The sequence below is a fragment of the Antedon bifida genome, chromosome 8 (assembly GCF_963402885.1).
Source record: "Antedon bifida chromosome 8, ecAntBifi1.1, whole genome shotgun sequence".
Taxonomy (NCBI): Eukaryota; Metazoa; Echinodermata; class Crinoidea; order Comatulida; family Antedonidae; genus Antedon; species Antedon bifida.
In genome coordinates, this window is record NC_136233.1 from 21,601,121 (window position 1) to 21,619,264 (window position 18,144).

General features: G+C 34.0%; 2 protein-coding genes across 4 annotated transcripts in view; one reads left to right on the top strand and one right to left on the bottom strand.

Moving 5' to 3' along the window:
- Window positions 1-3,456: 3,456 nt before the first annotated feature.
- Window positions 3,457-18,144, bottom strand: part of LOC144850735 (large ribosomal subunit protein bL17m-like) — a 65,584-nt gene continuing 50,896 nt past the window's right edge. For 2 of the 3 annotated variants that reach the window (XM_078708141.1, XM_078708142.1), the window contains exons 2-4: window positions 4,416-4,621; window positions 4,115-4,183; window positions 3,457-3,907 (exon numbers count right to left, since the gene is read on the bottom strand). In XM_078708141.1, coding sequence (XP_078564267.1) covers window positions 3,572-3,907; window positions 4,115-4,183; window positions 4,416-4,568 — 558 coding nt within the window. In that variant the 5' untranslated portion in view covers window positions 4,569-4,621 and the 3' untranslated portion in view covers window positions 3,457-3,571. Of the gene's footprint in view, window positions 3,908-4,114; window positions 4,184-4,415; window positions 4,649-18,144 lie in introns of those variants that run through there. The other variant, XM_078708140.1, reaches the window with a different exon arrangement.
- On the top strand, window positions 7,424-17,387 carry LOC144851067 (uncharacterized). Its single transcript, XM_078708589.1, has 8 exons — window positions 7,424-7,666; window positions 13,147-13,282; window positions 13,644-13,790; window positions 14,138-14,302; window positions 14,738-14,907; window positions 15,417-15,582; window positions 15,908-15,991; window positions 16,556-17,387. Exons 1-8 carry the CDS (start codon window positions 7,424-7,426, stop codon window positions 16,573-16,575), a joined length of 1,131 nt encoding a protein of 376 aa, XP_078564715.1. The 3' UTR covers window positions 16,576-17,387.

The window sequence follows — 18,144 nt, forward strand, 5'->3', positions numbered from 1 at the left end:
AAATACAGACAACAATCAAAGAAAACTATAAAAGGGGTCAAGGGTCAAGTCTAGGTCATCTGATGAAAAATTCAAAATGATTTTTTTTATCCAGGTCACTCCTTTTACTATCACAGCAGGGCCGTAGCCAGCATGAGGTAGACGAGGCGCTCGCCTCATCTGAAATCTTCAATTTTCACCACCCACCCCAATTCCCCAGCAGAGATCGTCATATTTTATATTAATAGTTATATTTAAAGCATCTTTGCCTCATCTGTTGCTACGGCCTTGCACAGCATTACTCCGAAAAATTTAAAATCGAATAAGCGCTTCCAACTTGCTTGTTATTATTAATAGCAGGCCAACTGCAGGCCTTGTCTTTTAAGGTGAGTGAGTGCGATCACTCCTACACACTCCTAAACTGCCCTTGAGGAGTGCGATTTACAACATGCCTTAATTTGGTTTGAAAATACAAACAGCACACCTACAGCACCCCTGAATGTATTGAGGAGTGCAATTTGTAGCACACCTATGATTTTCAAAGGCCCGCAACTGGTTGTCCAAATACTGTACATTGCAGACTATCCCACTGGTGGTACTGTACATTCATTCAGGTGCGGGTACCTATAATATTTAAAAATGCTGGAACCACCATTGCCCTCTCAAAATATTTGTTCCCCTCTACCACCATTATATATTGAGATACATCTACACAGTATGTAATGTGTTACTATTTTTAGGTCTAGCAGCCAAAGTTTTATTTATTCAAATAATATTGAATATAAGAAAAAGAGATGTTTTTTGGTGTTGCAATAATGTAAGTTTAAAACACGTTTTTAAACTTAATTAAATATATGGATTGGTTTTCTTTTCACCCAAATGTTTTTTGGGTTTTTTTTTTTTTGTAGAGAGTTTATATGTTTTTGAAATTGTACAATGTGGTAGCGTATCACATGACCATAATATGGTGCAAAAAATGAATTAAAGAATTTAATCGGGGAGTTGTAACTCTAAGTAACTAGAGTCAAATGACCGAGCGGTTAAGGCAGAGGCGCCGTTTACCGTACCTAAAGACCCAACAACATCGGCAAGGGTTCGAGGCCGACTCGCTCCTAGTTCTGGTCGTGGAACAAGTCTTCTCGGATAAGGACTATAAACCGTAGGTCCAGTGTACACAGTTATAACCTGTGTGCACTTTAAAGAACCCAGCTCATTATTCGAAAAGAGTAGGGGGTTACCCCGGTGAACTGGTTCACAAAATAGCCCCTGTATCAGGGGGATTACCACCTATCTGATAGGACAGTGATTAATTCACTATTGTTAATCCTTGGCCACATTGCCTAAAGACATAAAAAAAAAAAAAATAGAAACAACTCCCCGATTTAATATTCCAAACATGGAGTTATAATTTAGCTAAATGTGTTTATGTTTATTTACAGAGCACTACCATTTGTTGTAATTTATGATTTAATCATATTTTTTTTCAATTACCTCAATAAATTTTTATTATATCATTGTAAATTTATATATTATTATACTGTACATTTATGTTGGTTTATTTTAATATTTTGAACTAAAATTTAACTTTTTGTAAAAATATTTATGTATATTAAATGAGTATGTACAGAAGATATGATTTTATCATCAGAGTACCATTATAAACGATGTATTATAATTAAAATTAAAGTATTCTATAATATTGTGTTTTTTAGTGGTTGAAAATGATTTAATCAAGGGCCTGTTTCTGCTGCATAACTTGTTGAATAGAAAATAGAATTCAAAATAAAATGTTTATATCGACGGCATTTCTGCTAAGTGTGTGCTTCAAAAAATTGTTTTAAAATCAGTGAGCTGGGTGGTCATCTGGTTACATGGCAACACTGAATTGATTAGGTGTTTTAACCGTTATTTTCACGCTGCCGGTTATTGACAATTCGTCCTCCACAGTTATCGGTTATTTTTCGCATCAGAAACAGACCCCAAGATTAGGTTCAATAATAATAATATGTTGTGGTGTGGGGAATCGCAACAAAAAGAGAAAAAAAACTGCCACATAATATATCTATGTATGTCCAATATTCAAAGCCAGCATGAACTATCCATTTGAGTATGTTGCTTACCAATATAAATATGTAAAAACTATGTTATGGTGCTGAACTAACAGTATTGTAATTTGATTCCAGCATGTTCACAATTAACTCACTAGACAACTGATCTAAAGCTCTGTCCACACTATCAAACTAGTTTGACAGAAAAAGTGTGATGTGCCCAAATATGGTAGTGATATGCCCAACTATGGTAGTGATATGACATCATCATGTCCATATAATAATGGGCACATCACATTTTTTGTAACATAAAGTTAGATAGTGTAGACAGAACTTAAGTTTGTTTTTATATTTTTTATGTAACCGATGATACAGTTAAGCTCCCAATACCGTACACTCTCTAAAAAATGCAGTATCTGAGCTATATCATTTTAAATTCTGGTTAGAGCACTAATTTATTCCGGTAATTCACTCAAAACCAGCAATACAATGTGTTGACATTTTTTGAGTCAGAGTGCTTGACGGAATACAATAATTAAATCATTTGTAATCGTTTGTTCCTAAATGTTGATCACGCAACCCAGTTAAAATATTGTATCAGTAATCCATCTTAGATACATTAATTCTTGAAAAGCATAAACCTCGTAAATTGGCGTGTCATTAATTAATTACACATTTGTTTTAAATGTATAACATTATCTTGTATATATGCAGAGTGGGCATATTATATACTATTTAAATTATTAAAAAAATTAACGCCCATCTCGCGCTCTTCGGAATTGTAAATACATATTTTATTATATTTTATGGATAACAATCGTTATATTATTATTCATTTACATATTTGTAAAATAGAATTATATTACTAGAATGAAGATTTATGCAGTAGTATTTAGTAGTAACAATGCATGCTCAACATTGCTATGACAGTACACATAGTATTATTTTTAATTACTGTAATTAATAATAGTAATAAACAATCTTAAGCTAACATGTTTTCATCGATTTTGTTTGCAATATTTGAGAATTTCTTCGTACAATAATACTTTTTATTTTGTCACATAGCAAAGCTCAACTTTATATACCGTATACTGTATCCTCTGGTAAAATCCTACCCCTAGAACACGAAATCGGGCCGACTTTATGGGACGGGACTATACCTAGGGAAACCCTGGTAAGCATTTCTTGTAAAAACTCATCTGAACTAGCTAGAGAGGCCTACATCCAGACCAAAAGTCAATACTGGGACTATACCGAGGGATATGCCTGTTTGTGAAATCAGACATAAACTAGAGGGTGGGATTAAACTCGAAGTTGTAGTTGAATTCCTCCTTGGGGACACCCTATTCAGGGGACAACCCTGTTAAGTGTTAAGGGGACACACTTCATGTTTGCAGCACAACACTACAGAAACAAACCATCAATTATTTTAATATAATTATTTTTATTTATTTACTACATGTGGTGCAATGTACAGCACAGTACACATTTTTAGGACAGTCAATTATTATTCACACAGTAATGAAAATCAACCAATAGCATATTCATACTGCTGTACCTTCACTGGTACTTTTTGCAGCAACAGTCGCACCCTCAATTTCCTTCGTCGAGGGCAGTTTTACACTACTAGCTTCTAATTTCCCAGAGTTCTTTAGATCGGCCATAGCTCTACGGATCAGTTGATTTATTATCCAATCAGGATTCTTCTTTTTTTCGGGCCTTAGCGGTGGGTAAGGATTTCCTTTGTATTCAATAAAAGCAGTTGGGATTCCATTCTCATTATAACCTGGAACTTTGAGTAGCCTCGTGTACGGACCAGATTTGTTCGTTTCAAACCGTGGTACTAACACTTTAAATAGTTTGTGAATTAATTGTTTTTCCTGCAAGACCAAAGAGACAATCAAAATTAGGTTTAATTAAATTATAATAATAATAAAAAAAATATAATTAAACATTTTTTACAATGATTTAATTTGAAGTACTGTACAGTATATATGCTATTGAAATTAGGGTGTACTCCCAACCTCCTTAACCATTTTGTTTTGTCAATTACAAGCCTAGTCTATACGCCACTGATCATCACTTACATAGAGGTAATAGTCTGCTAGTTTCATTGCTGCTGGATCGCCATCACCCTTTTTCGCAACATTTATCAGCTGAAACAAAATTACAACATTTATTAATTAATTTAATAAATAAAATATCTTAATTTAACACCAGTTTACAATTTTTGTATCAGTTCTTTAAAATAAAACATATTTTTTAAAAATGATTAATGAACTTGGTCCGTTATTAAACATTAAAAACATTAGAAAACGCTAGGCCTACGTCACCGCTTGTTGGGCATCGCATTATATAGAAAGGCATGCGATATGGTGCAGTATTTACCCGTTCTGCATATTTCTGTGTCTCGTGCGCTAGGCCGTAAGTAGTCTCAAGTCGTTCGTATTTTACAAGGTTCATAACTAATCCTTGCATTAACTTAATTCGTTCCTTTGGACCTCCGGCTAGTCGCCTGTATGGTTTAAAACGTCGCAACATTTTGAAAAACTTAAATATTTATGTTATTTATTTGCAGTTCAAATTAAACCTTTCTTTTCACATGTAGGCCGCCATATTGTTTGTTTGTTGTAATTGTAAGTTGTTCAATGATTTCTGTTAATAGAGGGCGTTGTATTTTAAACCTAAAATGAAAGGTATTTTTATATGTCGCACATTCACTCAAAACAATTTAAACAAATTGTCATTATAGGCCTTGCCTACCCTTGGAAAAGTAGAAAAATCGTATAGATTAAAATATTCTTCAGATATGCCGAGAAGTTATCATATTTACTTCAACATGGAGAAATAGGTTAAACTTTTTTCCTAACTTATTTCTCCATGCTACAAACAAAGTCTATAAATAACAGTGACACTCAGTATGAACAAAGGTTTCCCAATGTTTACTATTGTTCAAAACAATTACGAGTTCCGGGCTTAAAAAAATAGCAATTTAGGTAGGTCATTGTTTCAAAGTACAGTATGCATATAGCATGCAGGGAGTTGTAAACTCCCTGGCATAGCCTCCAAACAAAATAAGCTTTATTTATTTAACTCAACTGAAAGTTGTTTTTCAGTAAGGCCGTGCTCAAAAGAAAACACCAAAAAACAAATGTAAAAAGACCTTAATTACTATCAAAGCAGATAATAAAACAATTACAATGAAATAAAATTAAAAAATGATACACTTACTAACTATAAAATTGAATAATTATATTGAATACATTTAAATAAAGCTACATGAAATTAGCAGTTAACAGTTTCTTAAAAAGAAAGACAGTGTTCACATTTTTAATATCTTCATTTTGATGATTTTATTCGGTAAAATTGTGATCTTATGCTATTTTAATAAAGGGCCTATAAAACAAGATTATGACTTAGCAAATACTAATATACAACGTTTATTTCTTTTTTAATTTATTAGAGAATTATTACACCTATTTTATTGTACTTCCCGCCCCCTTCTTGGCATTAATCCATTGTTTGTCTTTTGTTGCTTATAAGCTCATTGTAAGCCTATTGTTGACAACCACAAAGCGGTCCGCTGCAGCGACGATCCCCTAATCACCAAAGATCAATTAACGCCGCTTTGATTAAACTAATTAATCGTCAATAAGAAGATAAATGTGCTTTTATTGTGCCGCTTTTCTTTTAATGCAAATGGATAAATGACTGGATTATGTTTTAGTACATAATTAATTAATTGAGGCGTATTCAATTATTGCTGTAAAATAAACGACTTTCTTAATATTTTTGTAATGATTTATTTACAGTATTTAGCTGAACTTTTAGGCCCATAAATAATTTAAAGACAGTGCATGACTGTATAGAACCCCTTATTCACGGGACACTTTTGGGATCAAAGTGTCCTCTTAGTATTTGGGGTGTCCCACTGCTGTTTATTAATTTACCATTTTTGTTTAAAAAAATTACTACTATAATTTTGTATATTATATTATATTTTAAAGTAATTTATTCTTGTTTTTATTATTATTGATATTAATTAACTTCTTATTACATTATTGTTTTTAAGGATCTTAGCTTAAAAGCTTTGCTTATTTTGAGTTCCTTTTCCATAACTTTTTGATGACATTTTTTTACATATCCTTAGTTTTATGGAATAAATTGATTTTGATTTGAAATATCAATGATAAAAACCATCTGTATTTTGATATTAAAATAGAGGTATGTTTATCAGTGAATTTTTAATTTATTTCCATCCACAATCCGTTCTTAGGCTTCTTTATTGACAAGATAGAAGATTGATTGTTTTTTTTTCTCTTTTGTGGTACGGTGCAAACACCACTTTAATTCACATTCATAATTATTATCTTATGTCATTACATAAAATAATTGTATTTAACACATTTTTGTGAAGAAGATTGTTATTTACAGGGCATCGTAATGAACGTTGCGATACTATAATGTACAATCCCTCTTTTTTTACAACCTCATTAAAAATAACACTTTCCCATGAAACGAACGAGAGGAAAGGTATGTGTTAACACTGCATATCCAACTCCGACCATTATTGAGGGGAAACTTCTCTATGTGTCTTAATATTATAGGGTGAGTTCTAATAGTTTTACATGACCTACATATAACAGCGGCTAAAACAGAATCATTGAATATTAACCATCGCTTACTTTTCATTAAAAATGTTTAACAAGAGTTAGGCCTATACATTGTGATTGTTTTACCGCATGCTTCTCCAAAACTTTGATTTTATAAGAAACGAAAAGGTGATAATGTTAAAATAACGTGTAAAGACTGCTTAATTAATCGTAATTAGTAAAACTTCTGGAATCTATCACCAGGCACCTAGGCCCAGCTGGCGACCAGGACAATAGGCCACTGTCGATTCGATCCAGTCTGTTTGTTCTCCTGCTAGCTAGCTAGGCTACACACCCCTGTTTTTATTAGGTGCTGTAAAGCAAGCGGGATACGAAAACTACATCCATACACAATTTATCTTGAAAAAGATTACCAACTACATGGATTGTTCCAATAAAACGTAGGGTAAAACATTGTTCTGTGTACCTTTAAAAAAAACCAATTTCTACCTTTTAAAAATTAGATTATAAATATGTAACTTACGCACTCATACTGTTATTATAATACTACAATAAAGTTTATATTATTTGATTGATAACAATAATATGAAAGGATGCACGCGAATATATTTACCCATTATAAAAATGGAAGAGTCCAAAAAGTATTCCTTAAGTGACGTGTGAGGAGTAAGTTCTTTATTCTGTCTCTGAAGTCATAAGTCATCGTCCTAATTCTATAACAGTGTTCATAATTAATTTGCAACGTTTTCAATAAGTTTTTTGTAAAGTTAGTCTTGTTTTGAGATGGATTCGTGGGTAACCGTACCACCCGGTTTAGTGATTGCACCAAGCAAGGCTACAGAGTGCCCTAGCCACTACCCGTCGCGGTTTGTTACCCCTACGACTAGCAGGTTCTCACCGCTTGATGAGATGGAGTACGGTGTCTGGTCGGTGACGACTCTCAACCCTGGTGCTGTGCTAGAGCATTCGCATGGTATTCCTGTATTTCATCGACTCAAATGTTTCAATCTACTTCAACATATGGACGTAAGTTTCTTCTTTTTGTTACATTTAATTTGATTTTTTAATTGTTATACAGTATTACAATGATTTTTGTTATATAAAAAGATTTGTTGATTAAGTACTGAATTAAGTGGTTATTTATGGTTTTTAATTATTAAAAACGTATTTTAATTAGCAAAGTAATTATGTCAAAATTAGAAAAAAGACCTTTCGGCCCCCTATTTTTTACAAATATTTACTTTACATGAAATATATGAGGCCTACACATGATAAAATAGTTATAGTTGTTATTGAATGTTTTTGAATAATTAAAATTATGTACGTTTAAACTTCAAGTACCATCTTTTAGACATAAAACATTGGTATATACCTACAGACAGTACTGTGGGAAAAGCAGTGTGCAATATTAATTAGGTCAATATATTAGACAATGCCATTTTTAGCATCCTTTATTTTCCTATGTGTGGTTAATAGCATGAAGTATAAAATAATCATAATGTTATACCTTTAATTTAACTTGTTTTAAATACAGCCCTGCATTGCCAGTTAAAATGCATGCCATAAAGCTCATTATTTGTATACGACTATTTGTTACTAATAATTCATTGTAAAGAAATGTAAAACCAATTACAAACATTTCATATTAAACTATGTAACTTATCCTATTTACTTAATAATTAAAATACAATCAAAGCCCAAACAAATTATTTTAGCCAAGAAAACATCAAACGATTGTCGGTCTTTTCAAAGAAGATAACTAATTCGTAAGATAAATAGCTGATTATTTGTGTAAATAGCTAATTATTCGTGTAAATAGATGATTATTCTTGTAAATAGACTTATTGCATTATAGGCCTATACAGTAGCTACTGTTTTATATTGTATTTTATTCAATCGAATTTTGTACTGCGCATCGTTTCGTCAATTTATTTCATACAATCAAATCAATTCTATTTCAATTTAGACTTTGTATTTCCTAAAAAAAATATTATGATCAATCAACTAAAATTCAGTCAAATAATATAGAAAATTAAAATGTTTTTTCCCCTTCCTAATGATAAAAAAATGGATAGAGGTCATATCCTATACTTTTCTGTTTTTTTGTGGATCTGTTCCAAACGAATTATTCTATTTTAAAAATAAATAGTTTTTTTTAATTATTGGGTTTATTTTCCATGAACCCTAAAGCTTTAATTATGATGGTTTATTTTCGAATTAAAAGTGGGTTGTTGTTTGGTTTAGTCAGGAATCGGGGCGGCTAGGCTCAGGAGAGTAGCGTGTTGTATTGGGCTTGTTGTATATCTCTGCTCAATTAACTATCTGATAATTGGGTAAATAAACAAACAAACAATTGTGTTTATTCACTAGGCCTGCTTTTGTCGCATCCATTGATGTACACCTGTGCGGCGACAATCGCCTGTAATCTACTATTTAGTATTCTAGACAGCTTTTTTTCTTGTACTGTAGGCTTACGGCTGATACAGTGCAAGTCAATAAACCATGTCTTTGATCTGTGAATAAAGCACCAAAACGGCTTTTCTGTGAATAATGAATAAAGCCGCACGTTTATATTGACATTATTATCTATACGCTTTCCTTTTTCTTTATAACCGCTTCCTTTAAAACATGCATGGTTAGGCTAAATATTAAATCTAAGAATTAGTGGTATTTAATGTTATATCTTTAGGTGGGTCAAACTTAAAGTCTTTCTGACTTATATGACTCTCCCCCACATGATTACTTCATTGCATTTATTATCCTGTATGATGTTATTATATTGTGGAAATAAATTGAATTGAAATTTAAATGAATCATCAGTAATGATGAAGACAGAGTTTTAAAGAATCACCAGTTGAAACTAAACTTCTTTAAAAAAAACACCTAAACACAGTCTAGTAGATTAAAAAAGTTTGCATAACATGAGTAAAAAAAAATACATTATTATGTAAATTCAATCGTTTAGTCTAAATTCAGCCAAAAGTGCCAAAATTAAACAAAATTGATTGAATTAAGAATAAGATTGTATAAAAGGAAATAGCACTGGAAAAACATTCCAGTTATCATAATAAGGTCTGTACACAAAAAGAACTCATGTAAAACAAAATTTTAATTGTCGTATATAGTCGGATAAGTCGCAACATACCAGAGCTAATTAGGCCCATGGAGGTTAAAAAAAATTGTATACCTTCGTGCTACACGTACCTGAATTAAAAATTTACTGAAAGTAGGCCTAAATCCAATAGGTCATACAGTACTGTATTATATTTTGAGAAACACCGTTAACGTTACAATTTTATCTATGTTTGTAAACACTAATTTCACTGATTGATAAAACAATGCAACAGAACTGTCAGGTGTGGGTCAGGTTCACTGTGCTACAGTCATGTTTCACCTATGTTATGTGGCCAAATATGGTAGTGATATGCCCAAACATGGTAGTGATAAGACATCGTAAGGTAGACCTACTTTATTTAGGGTCAGTTAATTTATAATATTGACAGTTTTTTTCATCTATTCACGACACGACAATAAAGTCACTCTTCCCCACTTTTAGCTGAATTCCATCTAACATCTGAATTGTTTTAAAAATACAGTTATATGAAATATTTTACATGAGTCAGGACAAAGCATTTTGGTGGCAATTTAAAACATGGGAAAGGGAGTTCCTGGTCTAGTCATGGAGTTAGCAGTAACTTTTGTTGTTGTGTGTCATTCATCTTATGAATTATCAAATCATTGTGTCATCTGGAATAGCGCTATTGCGTTCGCACCTCGTTCCATACCCCAAACACACGGCTAGGCCCGACATTAATGGCCATTCACCGTCCCTTCAGGCGTTTTAAGCCGTCACAAATCGTTTTCGTGTGTAGACGAGTGATGGTTACCTTACCTGTGGACGATCTTTATTAGCTTGTTCATTCCTTGTCAAACTAGGGCGATGACCTGTTTAGATAACTATTACGTAACATCTGATAAATAGCTGGTTAGGTATGGCGGACCACACGTATAATGGTTATTTAATGTTGTTGGTATTTGATGACCCCCAAGGCCCGTTCCTCAAACTATATTATGATGTTGTCTGGTGACGATTAATGTGTGCAAAGTAATCTAATTTTAACTATTCTAAAAAGAACAAAAGTTTAAAGAATTTAATTTTAATTTGATTAATCTTTTTCAGGATTGTCTCGTTATTTAATAAAAATTAGGCATAGATTATCTCTAATTGTATCTATTTTTAAATCATGAAGATTTATAAATTGACAATAAATAAAAATACACAAATAATTCGGTTTTTTTTATTTAAAAAGAGATCACTGCGAACTTTTAATCTATCAAAATATTATAGTTAGTTACATATCAATCTCCATGGTCTTTGAAATAAAATACTTTTTTCTGATTTCGTAAGTTTTTTTTTCAATTAATATCAAAATCAATAAATATTTAAAACAAAAATAAAACTCTTATCGCCTATGTGTAAACGTTTCATCGGACGTAATAGTTTCGCTATGGAGCGCACTTGGCACAATAATCTATTTATAATTAAGCGCGTAAATCACGATCCTATATTGCACATCGCATGTTTAGTAGGCAGATTCTGGTCACATTTTCATTATTGTTGTCATTACTAATTGGTCTTCGACTTAACTTAAAATATGGTGCTTGTATACTCAAACAACATGTCGTAGCGGATAAATCACCATCGCACAATCTTATACATTGAACCATGAGGTGACTATAGGCCTAGTCTTTAAAGGAACTGATCGTATATATTGGCATATATTAGCACTCACCCAACAGATGGAGTATCAAAATGACGAAACGGTCATGTAAAGGTGCATTTGAAAATTAGCCGCCATCTCAATATTATGGCCAAAAATGGCATCTAAATCCTAACTTTTGACATATGCAACGTTGTTCATTTTATAAAAAATTCCCAGTGATACCACATCTACCTATTTCCGAAGTATCATTATATCACATGTGGTGCCTGTATCATGTAAGGTTAAGCTAAGGGTTACTACTAGGTACATATGAAACACATGTGATTTTGTATTAACAAATAGGCCTATTCCTATGATACTTTGGAAAAAATAGTTAATTTTTGCTATATAAAACTTAGTAGATTAACATTACGGGAAGTGTATAATTGGGAAAGTGTTAAACTGTGGTAATAGTAATAGGCCTACAATACAAATAATTGTTTTCAATAGGCCTATACTTTTAATAACAAGGTGAACTGGACACATCTCACTGGACACTTTGTTTACTTTCATCCAGCTCTGTCCGATCGTTTTTATTGCTCTTTATCAATTCCCATAGTTTACTTGTCCACACTTACGTCCGTCGTCAGTTCCAACACCAATTAAATCGTATAAAATCTTTTATTTATTATATCACAGTCTGGGTAACAGAAGGTTGCGTGCGACCAGCATTACTGTGTTTACTCTCGTCTATATGCAAGTTTTGTTGTCCCTCTAACTGTGGTTAATTTTAAGTCCCCGCCGTCATCGATTTATGATCCAAAACGTCGTGGCTTACTGACCAGGGTAGATTGGTTCACGGGGTGAAGCCAATGAAAGTCCTAAACTCGCATAAATCTCGCCAATACTTCACACATTTATAGTCGGCATTTTACAAACAAAACACGAAACGATTATAAACATAACGTGGATTTCTATTGATTAAGATTGCGTTTTAACGACCGTACTGTAAATATTTCTCTTTACGGCTCAACGACAACTATTAATTGAAAGCTAGCTCCCAATTGAAACGTTTATTTTATCAATTCACCTTCAAACACCACACTTTATTTTCAATCAATTTATAGTTAAAAGTTCGTCATGGTTAACTTTAAAATATGATATATTACCGTTTAAATTGTCATCTTCAAGCCTCCAAATCTACGGGCCCAACTGATTTCAATTCCCATAGACAGGAGCATGGCGAGTGCAAAAATACCAATACAAATCTACAATCGAGATTACTTCTTTTTTTCAATAAAACAAATTAGTTAAACTCTTGTAAAATAAAGACAACTTAAGATTATATGACGTCACTATTTACACGGGGTTAAGTTGGTTCCTATACCCACCAATGTTAGCGATAACTCTACTGTGCCCATGAATCCAACTTACACCCTCGTAAAAACTGAGTCTGAACGATTGAACCCATGAATAACATTATAAAGAATAATATTGATGTTTTACCATTACAGATAACATGTCTTATGTTTCGATTTATACCGTAGGTTCGTAATCTTCTATTATCGTGTATGTTTTTATTTACCCGTAGATTCGTACATTCCTATTATGCGTGTGTTTCTATTTACCCGTAGATTCGTACAGTCCTATTATGCGTATGTTTCTATTTACCCGTAGATTCATAATTTCTTTTATGTGTATATGTTTCTATTTATCCGTAGATTCGTAATTTTCTAATATGTGAATGTTTCTATTTACCCGTAGATTCGTATCTATTATGTGTATGTTTCTATTTGCCCGTAGGTACGTAATGGCTATGGTAGTTTTGAAGTGTTCCTAGCAAGTGATGACTCGATGGTTCGTAGATGTAACTGGGTTCGGTTTATACAGTCAACATCCAGACGTCAAGATGCGAATGTTATTGCGTCAAAGGTCAAAGGTAAATTCATTTTAGTTCATAAAGCTATTTGTTTTTATTAATTACAAATTACCATTCATTTAAGCATGTTTTCAACTTAGACGCAACGACGTAAGCGCACTCTATGAGGTGAGTTGACCAATCGCAAGCAACGGTTCGAATGATCTATCGGGTCGTGATTGGTCAAATTACTTGCGGTACACTTCTTACGTCTGCGTTGCGTCAAAGGTGGAACAACCAAGCTTAAATGAACGGTTGTTGCAATGGCTGACCATTTAATACCTTAAGCTATGTCTACACTATCGAACTTTAAGTGACAAAAAATGTGATGACACGATGACGTCATGCTATTTATAATATTCCGTGCTTTGTTCTTTTTTAGGGAATCCGGTGTTTCGTGTTCTGAAGCCCGTAACGCCTTGTAGTGAACTCATTGTCTTCTTCGAATCTACTGACTTTAGCATAGAAAGTTTACTGAAAACGGATGCAACACGTGACACAAATCAACCATCGACAGGAGGAGGCACAGGTAAGCTAGGCCAAATTAACATGTTTTAGAATTAATATGACGTCATGATAACCATTGTACGTACAATTGAGAGACTAGTGGTGTTCCGCCGTACCACGCCGAGAATGTTAAAGAGTCGCTATCGAGTTTGAACAATACCACGAAATCCCCAGAGGTCTAATGGTTAGGACATCTGCATATCAAGCAGAAGGTTCCGTGTTTGAATCTCATTTTGGGCGACTTTTTCTCATTTTCACAGATTTCCTCATATTAATCGTTTCAAATTAATTAATTACATTTCAGTATATCACCGGGAGGTTTAGAATTCATGTTCTGTGCCTGATGTATATATGTTGTTTTTTTTATAGTTTACAATGGATCATATTTGCCTAATACGTGCATGTACTTATCCAACCCTTCGACGACCGACACTACAGCTAAACTATGCAAGAAACCAATGCTACCGTGCAGTGTATGCGGCAAAACGTTCGACCGACCATCCCTACTGAGGAGGCATATGCGAACTCACACAGGTAGGCCTAGTTCAATCATAGCTCTTGTTTTCACACAATTCGTTATTTATTTATTACGGGAAGATAGGTACTTTCGCCACCTCCACCCCTAACTTTCTTAAATTAGTGTATACATTCAAAGATAGTATAAGTTCTGCACTTCATTTCAACATTCTAACGAATGAATCCGTACGTCTCCTCTTCTTTCCTACGTAGGCCTATTTCAAATACGTGAATGTGCCCTTTAACGTTTGATTTGTAACACGCGCCAAAACGACACGTTTATTTTAAAAAAAATCACGTTATCAAACGGCGCGCCATAAACCTACACAACTATTGCACGCCCTCCTAATACCATATTTATCTAGGCCTATAGTTCATCATCCTAACATTTCGCTTGAGTATTGAACATTCCATTGATACCCAGTACTATAATATTTTCATTTTATCCGATAGGAGAGAAACCACACGTATGTGATGTTTGTTTAAAAGCCTTCAGCACGTCGAGTTCACTGAACACCCACCGTAGGATACACTCGGGTGAAAAGCCTCATGTCTGCCTGACATGCAACAAGCGATTCACGGCTAGCTCCAATCTATACTACCATAAGATGACACATAGTAAGGTATGAAACACGCTGCAATAACATATGAAGGGTCTTTTCTTAGCTGTGTCTACACTATCAAACTTTATGTGACAAAAAAATGTGATGTGCCCATAATAATATGGATACAACAACGTCATATCACTACCATATTTGGGCACATCACACTTTTTTGTCAAACTAGTTTGATAGTGTAGACAGAGCTTACTTACTTACAGTACAGTGAACTGGCGATCTTTACGTATGTTGGTGGGGGCGCATCTTAATCCTAAACCGAACAGTCCCTCCAACGTTGGATCCTATTGGTGCTACGCAATGCTGCAAGGACTTACGCGCAACGCGAGACATTTGACCAATCACGACGCGATCTTAACTGTCGGCGCTTGCGATTGGTCAACTTTACTTAAAAGCCACAACTTGTCATGCGTGTCCTAGCGCTTTGGGATGTGTCTTTCTCTATTTTTAACCATTTTCACTGACGTCATCATCGTCATCATTAGTATTAATTTCTTGAAATTGTTATTTTACAGGTAAAGCCTCACAAATGTTCCATGTGTTCCAAGTCGTTCCCGACCCCCGGTGACCTCAAGAGTCACATGTACGTACACAACGGATACTGGCCTTACAAGTGCTACGTGTGTGAACGCGGATTTAGCAAATATACCAACTTGAAAAACCATTTGATGTTACATACGGGTACGTAGCCATGTTGGATACAAAATACTACTCAGTGCTAATGAACTATGGGAAAATAAAACACGTGACGTGGCAGTGCGTTTAAAGGACTTTTCTTTAATTGCCAACCAGACAATCATCATAATATTCTTCTTAATTAATATAAAAATAAAGTTTTAAAAATTAACGACATTCCGACTCCATCATCGGGTTAATCTTCGTGTTAGGAATTTGTGACGTCAACTTCTCTGTGATAATAACCAAAAAAAAGTTTCGTTTCTTAACCAAACATTGGTGGCGCTATTCAAAAAACTTTTAAATATTTTGTTTCAATTGACTACAACAGGTGAGCGTCCTCATGAATGCCATGTCTGCAACAAGAAGTTCGCTCTGGCTTGTAACCTACGAAGCCACAAGAAAACTCACAATGGTAAGCCTAATTCTTTTAAATTATCTCGTAATTATTAAGCAAAATAAAAGCGACAGTTCAATGTAAAAACAAACGATTTAATTCACTCCTTTTTTGTGTAGGCCTACTAACTAAAGCTTTAAAGTGGCGTAACACGGAGAACTGCTTTAGGAACCCCAAGTGGCCCGCCGACGCTGTATGTAGGCCTCGGGCATTTTTAGCCTTTTCGATATATTTGAATGCCTGTCTTTTCCTCTGGGGGCGCTGCACAGGGGCCCCTGTAACGACTCCGGGGCCCCTGGGTTTAGCCAGCAGAGTGAGCGCTCATAGTCTGGCTTTAAGATTGCGATGGGTAAAGGCATGTACTACCGGCAACGCACGGCTGACAATACTTATTTAAATTACTTTCCCTCCTGTTCCTGTATGTTTGTTATCGGAATCGTTGCGCACATTTGTGACGTAATACTTAGATAAAGAATCTATTTTAGTCCTCCTCTCTACTACCAGCTAGCCACGAACGATAGTGGTCCTTTAAGACTACTACATACAGTAGTAACAAAATATTTCAATTTTATTTTAATTCAGGGCGTGAAGACAAATCATAGACACGAACGGATTTCGCACCACACACAAAAAAACCCAAAAACAAAAAGGGTTATCCGTTTAAACGAAACGGAACAAAAAGCGGATACTCAACAACTGGCGCTAATTCTGAGCGTTGACACACGGTGTGTGAATTGGGCCTACAGTCCGCCGCCCTCTATCGATATTTAAGTTAGCAGCTGAAAAAAGTTACACTGTATATAATATGTAGATATATTTATAATAATGTTGTCTTTCACTTTTCATAAAATTCAGGTTTTTAAAGATTTCTTTTTTTTAAAGCAAACAAAAAAATGTATATGTTGATGCCAAATTGGTCACCTTTATTTACACTCAGTTTAAAGTGGAGCTCCACTCAGACTTTCTCAGCTTATAATTATTATGTTAAGTATGATTGAAAGTGATTACATAACAAAACAGGTAAATTATGGTAATATTTTCCAAAAACTCGTTTCTAAAAAAATCGGTCAGAAAATAGTGTTTTTTTAATACATTACACTTTTTCAGTAACTTAGGGGTAATTAGTTTACAGTACGTCACACAAAATATACACCTGTTATTACAAACTAGGGTATATAGTTTTAAAATGCAAAAATCAGCGAGCACACGTGTAATACATCTTTTTATAATTGGGTTTTCTAGTATGCCGCACGATTATGAGTGACGTCACACAGATAAAAAATCGTTTTTATTGTACTTCTATGTTTCAACGCTCATAAAAAATACCTCATACAACAATTTTATATAAAAATTTGTTTTCTTTTTTTAAAGAGATGTTTATTGATTAGTTTTTAAATAAATTAAAATTTGAGTATATTCTTGTCTTGATTTCTCATCATTTTTATTAAGGCCAATTTACACAGACGAACGGTAACGGTAGGCGGATAACCACGTCCCACGTAGAATATGTATCTATCCTGAGCGGAAACCGCTTGTCCGCTCCGTGTTGTGTGCAATAATGATCATAATGCATAACAATCATAGATTCTATGTTTTTATAACCGTTACCGCTCGTCTGTGTAACTTAGCCTTCCATGTAATACATCCTCTTGGCTAACTGTGTGTGATTCAGTTTCGATTCTAATTGATATTGTTGGCCTATATCCATGGATTGATAGAAGACATTATTTTCATTTTGCCACAACCATGCGTAAATAAACGGTCTTGAAAAAATGGACGCTAAATTTGATAATATTCGCCATCTTGCTGTTTCGCTAATATACACTAATATACCGTATGTACCATAACAAATTGTGACAGAGCTTTTTTCTTTTTTAATTGATTAATACGGCCTCAAAGGTCATAGAACACTGGACCCCTTGCCAGCCAATGCATTGTCCGGATTGTGACCACCTCCTCCTTCTCATTCTTATCTTCAGGAAGGCTGGATGACCGGTCGCTTAAATATTTAGTATTGAGGACATTTGTATGTCCACAGATCTTCTCGTAGTCTGGGTTCCAAACGGAGTTTTGACTTAATATTAGTAAAACGGATAAATATGTTCTTGGTACATATGGCGTTTCATACGTATACTACTTGAGCTTGTAAACTCAGCCCATGGAGAAATAAG